The sequence below is a fragment of the Fukomys damarensis genome, unplaced genomic scaffold (genome assembly GCF_012274545.1).
Source record: "Fukomys damarensis isolate Sample0158 unplaced genomic scaffold, DMR_v1.0_HiC HiC_scaffold_12, whole genome shotgun sequence".
Classification (NCBI taxonomy): domain Eukaryota; kingdom Metazoa; phylum Chordata; class Mammalia; order Rodentia; family Bathyergidae; genus Fukomys; species Fukomys damarensis.
The window spans coordinates 3,669,648-3,684,771 of NW_022900924.1; the positions used below are offsets into that span (position 1 = coordinate 3,669,648).

General features: G+C 46.0%; 1 protein-coding gene across 3 annotated transcripts in view; it reads right to left on the reverse strand.

Moving 5' to 3' along the window:
* Positions 1 to 15,124, reverse strand: part of Ascc2 (activating signal cointegrator 1 complex subunit 2) — a 42,053-nt gene that overhangs the window by 23,908 nt on the left and 3,021 nt on the right. For all 3 annotated transcript variants that reach the window (XM_033762314.1, XM_019204491.2, XM_010603753.2), the window contains exons 2-6: positions 14,593 to 14,698; positions 12,905 to 12,993; positions 6,982 to 7,140; positions 6,155 to 6,325; positions 5,129 to 5,258 (exon numbers count right to left, since the gene is read on the reverse strand). In XM_033762314.1, coding sequence (XP_033618205.1) covers positions 5,129 to 5,258; positions 6,155 to 6,325; positions 6,982 to 7,140; positions 12,905 to 12,993; positions 14,593 to 14,698 — 655 coding nt within the window. The remainder of the gene's footprint in view (positions 1 to 5,128; positions 5,259 to 6,154; positions 6,326 to 6,981; positions 7,141 to 12,904; positions 12,994 to 14,592; positions 14,699 to 15,124) is intronic.

A 15,124-nucleotide genomic window follows, 5' to 3' on the forward strand; every position in this document is an offset into this window, starting at 1 on the left:
TTTTTTTGAGACAGGGTCTCACTATGAAGTTCAGACTGCCCTGGAACTCACTCTGTAGCCCAGGCTGGTCTTGAACTTGCAGCGATCCTCCTGCCTCAGCCTCCCTAGTGCTGGGATGACAGGTTTGTAGGCATGTGCCAACACACCTGGCTCATTCTTTGATTTTTTTGATAACACAACTCGCATTTCAGATACCTAGCAGGTTTGGGAGTTCCACCTCTTCCCCCTATATCACTCTGGAGGTCTTCCACAGAGATTACTGGTCAGAAACTCAAAGCCTACCCATGACAATGCCTGGCGCTTATTGAGGACCTTTAGATGGACCCTCTGTAGAGTAACTCTGACTGCTGATCACAGCTACGAAGCTCTTCAGCCGGAAGTAGCCAGAATGGTCTTCTCCCTTTGCCCCCTCACAGCAGTTAGGGGGACTTCTTCAGACAGGTAAGTTAATTAGATGTCTTGTAGGCAGTCGGACAGGGCCAGCACATGAGGAGCCAACACGGTGGACAACCAAGACATAGTCACTGAAAGCCAGCAGTGTAAAAAAAAAAGGGAAACCACCACACCCACACAGTATGAATAGCAGGGATTGATATTCTAAATAGCTTATCAATCACCTAGATGGGGGACCAGGATCATCCAAGGAAGATCCCTGACTCACCCCTTACCACGGAAAATCCTTGTTCATTCCTTGTATGCTTGCTCTATGACTGGCTTCCCCATTGGATCCCCACTGGATCAATGTTACCTAGGTGACTACACTTGCTATAACCTTATTGGTTGTTCATACTTCTGTCCACCGTGTGATTTCTCAGCAGATCAATGTGACCTGGGCGACTGTACTTGCAATCTCACTAGTTGACTATCATTTTGTCCCACCTTACCTCGTGGCCACGTCCCATAAAACACCTTTGAGAAGGAGGGCGAGTGCGACGCCCACTTTCCAGTCCCCCTTTTGTCTCTCTCAGACAGAAGCTTTCTTTCTCTCAATAAATTTTTCCTACTCTTAAAAAAAAAAAAAAAAAAAGCCGGGGCTCTTCTGAGTGTTTACTATTCTCCAACTGATGCTGCCGCACATGTGTAGGTTGGAGCACATGGTAACGGGAGAAGAAACTGAGTGCTCTGCTCCCTAGATGGTGAGGGCGGGAAGAAGGCAGGAAAAACCACAGCTGGACATGAGATGAGGACAAATGCTAACGCCCTTAGGAGACCAAGGTTCTTCATCTCACCACAATCCTTGGATCTAAGCCTAGTAGCAGGACGCTCTGAATTCTAGGTGTCCTCCATTTCTGGGCTGGTCGCTGGGCATGGTTCCTTCACTGACAACCCCATAGCCCCGGTCCCATCCTAGAGCATCTAAAGTAAGAAAGTCACTAGTCACTGTACCGTCACCTCTTCCCGAAATACCGCTTCACCCCTTGACTTCAGAGAGCTCAGTCTGACTAGCCTGAGCTTGCTCAGGACCTACCTCCCACTAAAGACGGTGGTACTGCAACCTGTACAGGTGCATGTGGAAAGTCCTCTTCTGCACAAGCCAGGAATGTCTGAGCTCTCCCCCTACCAACCTCTGCGCCTCTTCATAAAGCTCTATCCTGATCTTCAAAGTCAGGTCTGAACTCCTGACCAGAAAACCAAAGATGTGCTGGCACCCTGGGCCACCTTTTCCCCATGGCCTGTGTTGTAGTCCTCCCTTGCACCGCCATCCTCAGCCTTATACAACAAGCCTTGTCCCTTCCCACTGCCTGAGATGACCTCCCTCCCTCCAGAGCTACCTCTACCATAAGGCAGTGTCACGTCTTCCAGGTGGTGTCTCCTCCCACAACCCCTGAGGCCGCCGTGCGTCCCTTCTCTCCTTTGTCTGCCAGGGTTAAAGCCTATAACAATGCTGTTTTTCAAGCATCAAGATAGCTCAGATCCCTGGAGTCTTATGAGTCCCTTTTCTCTCCTTTATCTGATTCCAATGACAGTGAAGATCTCTCTAGCTTCTGATCTCTTAAAGAAATAATAAAAAGTTGGGGACAGCAACGGCATCCTTTGAACCTCCCGTTCTCCAATGAAAGCAGTTCAGAAACCCATGGTGAATAAGAGATCCTGCCAAACAGATCAGTACAGTCCAGGAAAGGGCCATGACCCAATTTACTCTGGTTTTGCAGAGCAGCTCCGAGAGAGACTAACTGAAAGGCTCTGTTTTAAAAACTACACTTGCTGATTCACAATATCGGCCTTGAAAGCTTTGAAAAAGGGAAGGGTAAGGACTGGGCTTGTGCTCACAGGACAATTAACCAGTGCCCTTCTCTCTTGTCAGTCCTCTCACAAGTGATTGCTTTGCCCAAGCATTTCTGTTGTATTGAAAGTAGACAGCCCCTGTGCCCTGCGCTTGAGGATTGAAAAGAAAGCTGTTGTGTGTGAGAGGGAGGTGCAAAGGAGGGGAGGGGCGAGAGGGAGAAGGACAGAGGCAGCAAGAGACTGACTGACTGCAGGAACCTCCTGCACCTGCCGCTCTAAACACACACAGGCACCCGTGTGTGCACCCTACGTGTGTGCACACGCACACACCCTCACAGAATGAAGGGTTCTGGATGTCTGGTCCTAACCTATGTTCTGTTAGCCACCCTCCGGAAGCCAAAGAAGGACTCTCCTTAATGAGTCACTTTAGGATCTCAACCTGGGAACCTAAGAACACTTAAAATACCTTTAAATCTATGAAACCGTCTTTCACCAGATTCTCAAAGGAGCCAGTGACCCAAGAGATCAGGGACCAGGGCAGTGGGCAGAGCTGCTCAATCCACCATCACCATGCCATCTCCTGTGGGGCCCTCAGAGCCTGGCACATCCAACAGCGACCTCATGCCTACTCACAATCACACCTCCCACCTCCCAAAGGCCTTTTCTGCAATTCCACCAGTTTTCTCCAGACCTATTAAGGCGTTGCTTCCCAGATGACCTCATGGAGCCCTACTTTGCCTCCCAGATGTCCTTTACTGTTTCAGTTACAGTCAGACTCTCACCTTCACACGCACATGGATGCTCTCACATCCTGTGTGGCCTCCCGTCTCTAACCTCCCCACCCGCCACAGGAACCTGTCACTAGATGGCTCTTTGCCTTGCTCTCGGCTCCACAGCCTCATTACAGTAAGAGCGCACACTTTCTGAGTACTAGTCCTGTGCCGGGCTCTGTGCTGGGCATGCTGTTCACACTACGTCCTGTTTAGTCTCCAAAGCCACCTGATATGGCAGGTGTGTCATCAGTCTCCCCATTCTCCAGACGGAAAAAACTGAGGTTTAGAGCGATTCACTGACTTGGTTAAGATGATGCAGCCAGGAACAGAGCTGAGTTGTGAACTGGGCCATTCACTTCTGGGGCCTGCTGTCTTAGCCACTGAGCAATGGCACCCCCCAAGTGCTGAGGCCCGGCACGGAGCAGCTTCCTCCTCTCCACCCCCTGCTGCTGTCTTCCTGCAATGCTCCACTCTAACTACGCTGGCCAAGTAATTGTTTTCCTAACTAATCATACCTTCTGTCACTTATTCACCCCATCCTCTCAGTCTACAGTAAAACTATTAAGGGTCTTCTCCTGGGAAAATTTTACAATAGAAGGATTAAATGGTAATCAGTCTATAGTTAGATTTGAATTAGAAAACAGATTGTTTGAATGAAAAAGGCTAGGTACAAAACGCATACATTGTGATCTAATAATAGTTTTACAAAAAAATATACAAAGATGCTGAACATGGTTGTGCATGCCTGGAATCCCAGGACTTGGGAAGTTGGGACAGGAGGATCATGAGTTCAAAGCCAGAGGGGTCTACAAGGCAAGTTCAAGGCCAGCCTGAGATATATATATATATAGTGAGAATCTGTCTCAAAGAAAACCCAAAAATCAAAAATGACTAGAAGGAACCAGTAACTAAATAGTTGTCCTTTTGCAGGAATCTGGTAGTTGTTTTCCTGCTTCTTTATAGTTTATTGTCCTTCAAAACTTTTAAGAGAAGGATAAAAGGAAGGAGACTATCAAAAAGGATAACTCAGTTTTGTAATCATTATTCAGAGGACCGGGTCTGCCTTATGATCTTGGGATGAGGAAGGCTGGAAGAGGTGTCCAGGTGAATACCTTCCTGTGCTAGGCCTAATGCCATGAGCTGCAATTCAGAGAAATTTCCAGGGCTGAGGATTTAGCTCAGTGGTTCCACCGCCTGCATCTAAGTACAATCCCCAGTAACAAAAACAAAAACAAAAAAACAAATGTTGACTCCAAGAGAAATTTCCTGGGGCATTCCCTCTGCTACATCCCATCAGTGCTTCTGTTTCTTTCTTTCCTTTTTCTGATTAAAACTTCTGGCCCACCACTGCCTCAAGGGATCTAATTTCTAATGCCCATTCCTTTTATAATCCAAAAGTCTTCTCTGAACTCCGTCCCATCTGTCCTTAGTTATGTGGTATACTGTGCCATTTTTGAGGCAGGCCCATCATCCCTGAAGTAGGAACAGAAAGAACAAGAGCCTGAGGATCAGATCTCCATAGCAACAGGTCTGGGCATGGCTACTTATTAGTCACGTGCTCTCAGACAAGTCCCTCGGTTTAAATTTGGTTTCCTCATCTGTGTATGTGGGGAAGACAGTAACACTTATCTCTGAGGGCTGCTGTGAGGACCCAATGGGGATGTGTGATATGCTTGACATGTCAGGGGCCCAGGCCACACTCAAATAAAGATTAGCTGGTTCTGTTTTTCTGTCATCACCAAAGTAAACTTCCTCTTTTCTTTTTTTTTTTTGTACCAGGAATCGAAATCAGCTCCTTGTGCTTGCAAGGCAGGCACTGGAACCACTGAGCTAAATCCCCGGCCCGCATTTCTGTCACTGTTTTGGACACTTGGCCCTAACACTAAGACTTCTAGATCCTCAAGGAACTACATACACGGTACCCTCTTATTTTTTGTCTTCACTTTCCAGTTGCCACCTAGTCTTTCAGGATCGACACTCGACACTCGCATATCTGCTAAGTAGTTCCCAGTACTGTTCGCCCCACTGCTCTGAAAACCCCGCAGTATCTCAGTGTCAGCTTTTGCGACCTCTGATTTGGTACACGGCGACAGCCTCCGTGCATTCCCCGGGCCCCACGTTCTACATACCTATCATCTTCTGGAGTAGTGGTGAGTTGCCTTTTCCAAAGAGCACACAGAGGTCCAGGATCTTCGGGATGTCAAAGAGGAAGTTACTGTAGAGGATGTTTCCAAATGCAGAAGGAGAAATGAAGTGATCCTAAGAAAAAGTACAGAGAGAAAGGATGGAAATTCTCCGAATGATCATGCTTTGTACAGCAGCAGCAAACTCCTAAGAAATACCCTGTAGGCCCACCAGCTGGGGACCAGCTAGTGAACGACAGTCTGCCCAGCCCATGTGAAATGGACACATATAGTCCATAGAGCCTCACATATAGTCCTAGAACAACAGCCATTCTCAATTTTAACATAAAGAGAAGCAAAAATGTGTCGGAAAACAACCAGCTGGGGGTTCATTCTGAAATATTTACAGGTAAATTACCAAGATGTCTGGGACTGCACAAAAATACTCCAGGGAAAAAAACAGATCCCTGGGAGGGAGAAAATCAGAGTGGCAAAATGCTACTTGTTAAGCTGGATAATATAGCTAATGGGGTTCACTGTATTTTGTATGGGAAAGTTTTACATAAGCACATATTTGAAAATGTCCATCCTAGGTTTGTCTTCTTTTTTAAAGTAAGATTTTATCATCATCATCATCAACATCATCATCATCACTATTTTGCTACAGGGCTGGGGATGAAACCCAGGGGCTTACACGTTCCAGGCAAGCAATCCACCACTAAGCTACATCCTAGCCAGGGTTTAAAAAGTCAGAATCAAGGTCTTTACCCTCTGACGCACAAGTAGAGGAACACTCACGCGTCACCTGGCAAAGGGCCCTCGGCTCCCGTTGATGAAAACACTGGGTGTCAGAGGCCCAGTGAAGTAGAGGATAAAGATGCAGCACAGATTCTTCCCCAGTGGTGGGAATAAAGGTGGAGGAGAGACAAAGAGGAAACTTGATGCTTCCAGAGCCTTCCTTCCCAAGGGTAGAAAATCAGCACAGAGGTGTCTGGTGTCAGGAGGCGGCCGGTCATGGGAGCAGGGACTTACTTTGGATTCCTTGTGTGTAGACATGCGGAGGAAGGTGAGGAAAACACTCCGATGCAGGTGCTTCTGTATCTCAGCAACCTCAGGGGTTGGTGCTACCCACTCATCAAATTTACGGGGCACATAGCGCAGGTAGGAGTCTAGGCACTTCTGCAGGGTCTCATCAAAGATTACCTAAGCCAGATCACAGGGGACAGCAAGGATTTATCCTGTAGGTTCACAGCCCCACTGCCATACTCCAACCCCAAGGAACCAAGGAGGCACAAATGAGCCAAGGACTAAGCACAAGTTTCTAAAATATGACACTTTTGAAGGTGTGTTAACATCATTAAAATTGTGATAGGAGATAACGATCCAAACCACAATTTGCTGTTAAGGATCCAGTGTAAGAAGGAGAGAAAAAAGCACCTCCTAGGAGAAGAAAAACAACAACAGCGACCAATCAAGGGTATGTTATATGCTTTGTCTTAGTGTTAATTTTGTTTCTTTTTGTTTATTTGTTTTTTGAGACAGGGTCTCACTATGTAGTTGAGACTGACCTGGAACTCACTATGTAGCCCAGGCTGGTCTTAAACTCACAGCGATCCTCCTGCCTCAGCCTTCTGAGTGCTGGGATTGCAGGCGTGCGCAACCACACCTGGCTTTTCAAAAAAAATTTTTTTTAAATTTAATTTATTGGTACATTCTAGGTAGACAGTACAGTTACATTCATTACTAGGATCTTGTACCTTTACATGCCAGGTCTTGGTTCTCATTTTTTCCCCTTGTCCCCACCCTCCCTTCACCCTCAATTTTTTTTTTTTTAAGTGTTAATTTTGATAGAATGTTACCTGGCACCAGAATTTATCATGAGGCAAGGCCAGGAGCCAGTCGAGGTCATTGGCTACGAAGGTGGCACGTTCCAGATACTCCTCCACTAGGGTGGGAATGTTGTCTTTAGGGGGCGGTTTGTATAACACAAAATACCGGTCGGCCTTCTGCTCAGGATGCTACGGATGCAAAAACCATGTGTTACTATGGCAGAGGTTAGTCAGCGAGGGCCCATTTGCCAACTCACAGTAATGACAACACTTGGCTGTTCTAAACAGTGACCCTCCAAGGAACTTTTAAGTATAAAGAACCAAGTGTATCTAACAAAGGGGGCATGGTTGTACCCAGGGAACACAGGGTGGTACTAAAAACCATGCTTTTGGACAGTATTTAATGGCACGGGGAAAAGTTAAGAGAAGAGAAAACAGGATACAAAACTCTCTATTTAATATAATCAGTTTGAGGTTTAAAAAAAGTACATATATTCATATACTGGTACAGATTTTAAAAAACAAAGTAGTGGGACGAAATTCCAAAGCAACTACTGGTTATCTCTGTGGATAGGGGCAGCAAGGGATTGTGGCTTGAATATAGTTTCCCAAAAAAATTTTTTTTTGGTACTGGGGATCGAACTCGGGTCCTTGCGCTTGCAAGGCAGGCCACCCACCAAACCACTGAGCTAAATCCCCGGCCCAGTTTCCAATTTTTAAACAATGAACACATAACATTTTAAAGTTGATTTTTTTTTTTTTTTTTTGGAGACAGGTTCTCACTATGTAGTTCAGATTGCCCTGGAACTCACTGTGTAGCCCAGGCTGGTCTCAAACTTGCAGCGAACCTCCTGCCTCAGCTTCCCAAGTGCTGGGATTATAGGCATGTACCACCATGCCCAGCTAAAATTGATTTTTAATTATATAAGTAAGAAGCTGGGAGTAATGGTACATGCCTGTAATTCCAAGTACTCTGAGAGGATCCTCAGGCAGGAAGATCCTAAGTTTGAGCTCAGCCTGGGAGATTTAATACTCATAAATAAAGCAGGTGGGTGATTTTGTGCAAAGGCCCTGAGTTCAATCCCCAGTACCACACACACACATTCACAAATTTATAATGTGGGCTGGGTGTGGCTCAGTGGTAGATCATGTGTAAAGTCTTGGGTTTGATGCTCAGCACCAAAACACAAGAAACAAAAACAGGAAATAAAACAATGCTACAGAGCAGGTGGGTCACCTGGGACTACACTTACAATCTCCATCATCTCCCAGAGACCACTCAGCATCTGTTTGGTGTCCTGGCAGCCCATTTGTAGGCATTTATATTAAAATATGTCCACATGAAGTATTTGGGTCTGTTTCTTCTTTCTGACACAAGTAGCATTATACTGTACATATCACTGTTTTTTAAATGCCCAGAAAAACCAAACCTCAGTAACTTTTTAAAAGAAAAGATTCCAATCAAGTAGCTGCAGTTCTCAGCTTAGAGTCACAAGTTCTCTCTTCTAGCACTTACCATGCCATGAACAGACCTTACTGTGTTCACCAGGAAGAAGAGAAGAGGAGATGGGCTCAGCTTCTCCTAGACAAAGCAAGGGTGCCTTTCTCTGGTGGAAGTGGTAACAGGAAAAAGGCCAGGCAAGCTCAGCTGTTATCAACCAGTCCCCCCACCCTCAGGGCTGTCTGCCCAGGGGATACAGATCCATCAAGACTGATAAGTCTTGGGCTGGGGATTTGGCTCAGTGGTTCCAGTGCCTGCAAGTTCGATCCCCAGTACAAAAAAAAAAAAAGACTGATAAGTCTTTAGCTTCTGCCAGAATTCTTGAGCCTTCTTACTGCCCAGTGAAGGTTTATAAACAGTAAGGTCCTTGGGGCCATATAACATGTGGGTCTGAGGGATTCCTTCCTATTTAAAAGTGATTTACATAGTGCAGTCCTAGGTGCTGAAAAAAAGTGTGTGGACTGAAATACATACAAAACAATCTAGAGTCTAAATCATCTTGTTGACTTCCAAACTTCTTCCCTTCGCTTCCCCCTGTTGAAACTTCACCTTTTAGATCACACCTGTCAGGTCAGGCTATTCATTTCCCCAACATGCACACACACACACACACACACACACACACACGTGCGTGCGCGTGCCCTAAGATTCTACCTTCTCCGTAAGCCTACTAATGTTTACTTGACTCCAACTGTGCCAAGTGGAGGGCACATGGACAAAAGCATCCAGATGCTTACAGGGTCTACACTGAGGTGGGAGGTAGTGCATATTTAAACACCAAGGGAACACCGAACAAATGGACACAACAGGGCTGGAGATTTAGCTCAGCGGCACCACGCCTGCCTTGCAAGCACAAGCTCCTCGGTTCAATCTTTGATACCAAAACACAAGGACATCACAGCTCAAACATCCCAAAGGGGCCACAGGAACACAAAAGGAAATTAACAGCACCTGGAAGACAAAGGATGGCTTCTTATGGCAGTCGGCCCCTAAGCTGAGGCTCATAGAAGGAAGAGTTTTTTTAGGTGGAAGAAATAGCATTTTACAGAGGCATAAAAATGGGCCACAAAAAGTGCACAGGCTAGAAGGGTGTGGTGGTGCACGCCTATAATCCTGGCACTCAGGAGGCTGAGGCAGGAGGATCACCATGAGTTTGAGGCCAGCCTGGGCTATATAGTGAGTAGGAGTTCAAGGCTGGTTTGAACTACATAGTGAGACCCTGTCTCAAAAAAAAAAAAAAAAAAAAAAAAAAAAGAAAGGCAGTAAAACTTTACTTTTTTTTTTTTGAGACAGGGTCTCACTATGTAGTTGAGACTGACCTGGAACTCACTATGTAGCCCAGGCTGGTCTTGAACTCACAGCGATCCTGTGCAGGGATTACAGGTGTGCGCCACCACGCCCAGCTTACTGCCTTTCAACAATATAATAAAGTTACATAAAAAGTAAGAATCTGGGCTGGGGATTTAACTCAGTGGCTTCACAGCCTGTCTCTTGCAAACACAAGGACCCGAGTTTGATCTCTGGTACAAAAAAAAAAAAAAAAAAAAAAAAGTGAGAATCTGCCTTCTCAATTATGCCTCCCACCAGTTACATATCTCCAGAGGTAGTATGGCCTTATCAGCTCCTATGTCTGTCTTCCTATGAACTTTCTATACGTATGTGCTGGCTGGGCGAAGGGTTGGATGGAGGTAAAAGTTACTAGATAGACTCACAGGCGGACTTTGGGAAGCTGATTAAACTATGGGGGCGTAGAGCTGACATGCAGTTAGAAGGTACAGTCTGGTTTAAAAATGCAGGTCACTTGGGGTTTATTTCCTTCCCTGGCTTCTTTTGCTGTCTGTTTCCTGTCTATCATGTAGACAAGAAAGCAGCTCTCCTCTGCCATGTCCCTGTGCCATGCTGTCCCATCTTGGTGACAGCCAGCCAAGCAAGACTGAAACTACTAAAACGTGAGCCAAAATAAATCTCTCTTCCTTTAAGTTGTGGTTGTCCAGTATTGTGTCCTAGTAACAAAGAAAGTAACTATCAGGTCCTATCTGCTCTGAGATGCTATGAGAATAACCACTGCCCATCGAACCTCTGAGGATCTTGCTAAGAAATTGTTTGCACTGTTCTTTAAGCAGTACTTGCAGCTCTCACCCTCCAAAGGCAGTGCAGTGACTGCTCCCTGGCTGCAGATCTTTGTGCCCCAAGTTGAAAATCGAGAGACAAATATGGGTTGTCAAAACACTTCCACAGCATCCTTAGCACGCAGGGTGATGCTCTTTAGTATGGCCAAGAAGAAGACCCTTCCTCCATCAGACAGCTGTTCCCCTCAGTTCACCCCTCTTGCTCCCCAACCCCATTCAATGCTGCTATCACTATGGCTACTGTCATTACCATCATAACTGAAATTTATTAAGTGCTTACTACGTTCCAGGCACTGTGTTAATTCACAGATGTTTCATTTAATCCTCACAGCCATCCCACCAAGTTTGGCCTATTATTAACCTCTTTGGACCCTGCAGCTTGCCAAATACATCTGAAATTAATGCAAAGCCTGTGCTCCTTAGCTCTGCAATCCTGCTGCTGGTGGCTGTTGTAAGAGTCAGGCTTATACCACTACTCAAGTTCCTTACCCAGTCCTCCCTTCTCCCACTGTTCTGCCTGGCCAGTGTTTATTCACCCTCCTACAGGACGCCTTCTCTGAGTGCAAGTGCCCTCCCACTGGCCCAGGTCCTTCTTGTCCCTATTACCACCTCACTGGTCTGGATCAGTGGCCCAGCTCTGCTCGTGTCACAGCCTGGCTTTCCTTCCATCGCAACCCTGATCATGCTGTCAAAGAGCTACTGATGTGTCTTCCCCTGGACTGTGGGCTCCACACGGGCAGGGACCACGTCTTTTTTCTTTTTATCTCTTTCCTCTTTCTCATCTTTGCTCCAGCACCTGGCACTAGGGCTGGCGGTGCTCCTGAATTCATCTACCAAATGTCTCCTGAGAGTCTCCTACGTGCTCACCACTGAGAAGACAGAGGTGAAGGGAAGAGTAAGCCTTCGCCCTCCTGGAGCCCCAGCTAACAACCCAGGTGTTCACTCCATACACAGGAAAGGACCGAGGTAGGAAATCAGGATTAACATAGGAGCCAGTCTCCACTGCACCATCCAGAACTTCCCGTGATAGCAGAATCTCATCTCTCTATATCTGGCTGGCCAATGCAGTAGGCATTCATCACAGAGAGCTGTTTTCATTTAAATTCATTTATAATCCAGTTCTTCAGTCCACATTTCAAACGCTGGCACGATCCGAGTACTCAATAGTGACATGTAGCTACCTATTGGATGGCTACCTTTCCTAACAGTACAGTCCTACATTTTCTGATAAATATCCTCCATAGAGTAAAAGGTTATTCAAAGCAAACAAGAAGCTTTATAAGATACAGGTTAAGGATGTGAGGTTCTAGGATTAGCCAGACTGGCTTCCCATCTCGGCTCTCCTAGTTTCCTAGTCCTGCGACCCTAAAGTCAGTTTCCTCATCTGTAAAACGGGGATGAAATACCCATCAGACTGTGACGTGGCTTCAATGACATCATCCAGGTAAAGTGTTTAGAATGCTTGACCCAGAATAAGTACTCTCTAAATGTTTGGTACTATTATTACAGACTGTTTAGGAAGTAATAAGAAGCCATCCACAAGGCAGGACATAAAAAACCAGACTGTTTCCCACGACTTTACTCAAGCCCCTAGAAAATACTTCCTCCCAAACTTGATCAAATAAACTCATATTCTTGGGAAACCAACGTGTGGGTATAGGACTCCAGTGCCTGCATCTGTCTCCTTTCTTAGTAGACTGGCACCTCTCCATGGCTCTAATCTCTCTCTCCAGCTGGGAACTGGCAGGTTCACAGCCTCCTTAATTTTCAGTCTCACAAGCACTGATGGAGTCTCTTTATGTGGCACTTCTTATCCCAGGAAAGATAAAAGACAGCCCAACCTCTGCAGTGTCCCACCAAAATGTGCATAGCCACTGGAGTGAACCTTTCTTCTTTTTTAAGATACAGTGTTCCCACTGCATAGTGCACCTTTTTTCCTTTTTTTCAAAGACTCTGAAAAAGTCCTACCTGAAACCTGAACACCTCTGCAGGGTCTAATCCCCAAACACGGTTATAGGGTTGGATCTGTTTCTAGCCCTGCTTGGGCTGCATCAGAACTGCCATCCAAGTGAATGGAAATTAAATGCTTTGGGTGGGAGTGTGGGGATGGGGTGGTGACATGGAAAATACCCACATCTGGGCTGCTGCTCCGAAGGAAACTTCCACACTGGGCTTGAAAGGACCTGGTAGTGTCTCAGCTTCTGAATTACTAACTACGGCCCTTGGGTCATTCTTGGAACAGATAAGGAAGGAATTTACTTTTTGCTTCTAAAATTGCAATACTGATAATAATCAGGCTGAATGGCCTCGAGGCCCTGCTCACCAGCGCTGGTGAAGTCCTCTGCTTTCCTGTCTTCGGGTCCTTGTGGGTGACCTGCAGTTGATCCAGGGGCAGAGCTGGCATTGTTCCTCCTACAAGGAATATGGATGGGAAGAAGACAGCAGACAACAGACTCCTGGGCTCCAGGACCGATCTCAGCGCCAGGAGAGACATTAACCTCTAGTCTTAGGGTGCCCCAGATGTGGGCCAAAACCAAGTTCCACACAAAATGATGTCATTCTCAACTGTGGAGGAATAAATTTCCCAGGTGACTCCCACTCCTTTTGAGAAGTACTGGCTAAAACTGTAGCTAGATTATTTTTACTTTTGGGGGAGTAGTACTGGGAATTGAACCTATGACCTCACACAATCCTAGGCAAGAACTCTACTACTGAGAGACATCTGCAGCCCCATAAATGATCTTTTATGGCTCCAACTCTGGGTGCTCAATAGCCTACTGAGGGGCGAGACCAGGGAGTGGCACAACTGGCTGGGGAAGTACATGTGTCCTATTAATTACAAAATCTCAGGGAATATGTAGAACACTTCCCAAAGCCCTAAAAGGGGGCTTTCAACAGGACAGCCTCAACCTGATGTCACTGAGGAGTAGAAGATACAAAATGGATAACCACCATGGAGTTTCCGCCCCTGTGTCTTCTCATGCTGTACACTGTGCCTTTTTTCCTACTTCTTGGCCCAAACTTGCTCTGCAGAGCCTGTTTCTTTTCCTATCTTTAATAAAGGTAAAACCTTGACACTGTTGTGCTTATCTTGACCAATTGTTTGTGCAGGACAGAAAGAACTTGGAAACTACCTCTAGGAAGAGGTTCTAGCACCACAAACCCTACAAAACTATGTGCTCTGCGAAGATACTACCCAGGGCTCTACTTCTCTTGCTACCTTTCCTATGATCAGCACAGACCTGGAGCAGACACAGCCACAAACGTCTGAGGAAAGACTATGAGGACACTTGTTATAAACTCTCATCAAATCGTTCAGGTCTTTTAAGGGTTGGAGCCATGGGCCTTTCCTTGCTTATAGAAGGTTGACAGACTCTCTGGCTTCAAAGAAGGACATAATGAATAGAAGGACCAGAGGAAAAGAGAAAATTTATAGAACGCTGCCAGGGCAGGCTCCTTTACAGAGGACCAAACTGGCCTCTAAGGCAGCAGTTGGCACTGGGTGTGGCTCAATGGTAGAAAATATGCAGGAGGCCCTCAGTTCAATCCCTAGCATTATAAATAAATAAAAAACAAGCCAGGGAATGACAGACCCCAGGCCTTCTGTCTTCCCACCCAATCTTTTTTATAATAACACTAGGCCTCTCCCACCAGAGGGACACATGAGTTGACCAAATCCTGGAAAGGATGTAAACTAGGCTACTCAGAAGGCATGCCATTTAAGGCTAATAAGGTCTCAATGACAACAGATCAAGGCTGGGAGGAGCAAACTGTCACTTCTCGAGCTCTCACAGACAAACTGAAGGGCACAGGCAGCCACATATTACCAGGTGTCCTGTATCTCAGATTTCAGGCCAGGACCTGGTGGTAGCAAGACAGATAAAGATACTAGGGGAGAAAAATGCCCTAGGCAGAGGAAATAGCAGATCAGAGGACAGAAGATAGACGCAGCAAGCCACAGATTCTAGTCTGTTTTATTATGATTTTAAAGAGCCAAGTTCTCCCGGCTACCTTGAACTCCTGGGCTGAAATGATCCTCCTGCTTCAGCCTCTCCAGTGTGCACCACTGTGCCTGGGGTCTGCTTTGTTTTAAAGCCTGTGATGGTCCATTCCTTTTCTAGAGGGATGTAATGAGTAAGAATTAGTCTGTCTAGCCTTCACACGCTGTTCTAGCTCTAGAATCCGTACACACAAGATATTCTGAAAAAGCCAGGCACTGTGGCAACTTGCCTGAAATTTCAGCTACTGGGGAGACTGTGGCAGACAGACTGTATGTAAAAGGCCAGACTGAGTAACTTAGTGAGACCCTGTCTAAAACAAAACAAAAAAAGCATTGGAGGTGTAACTCAAAGGTAGAGCACCTCTGGGTTAAAACCTCAGGAAGGAAGGACTGAAAAATATTATAAGGCAAAGTAATGAAGGGTTTGGGGTAAGTTTTCATCTTCTAGCTTTTTTGCCAAGCATGGATCATTTTCATTCTATGAGAGACAGAGGGAGAGAGGAGAGAGGGAGAGGGAGAGGGAGGAGAGAGAGAGAGAGAGAG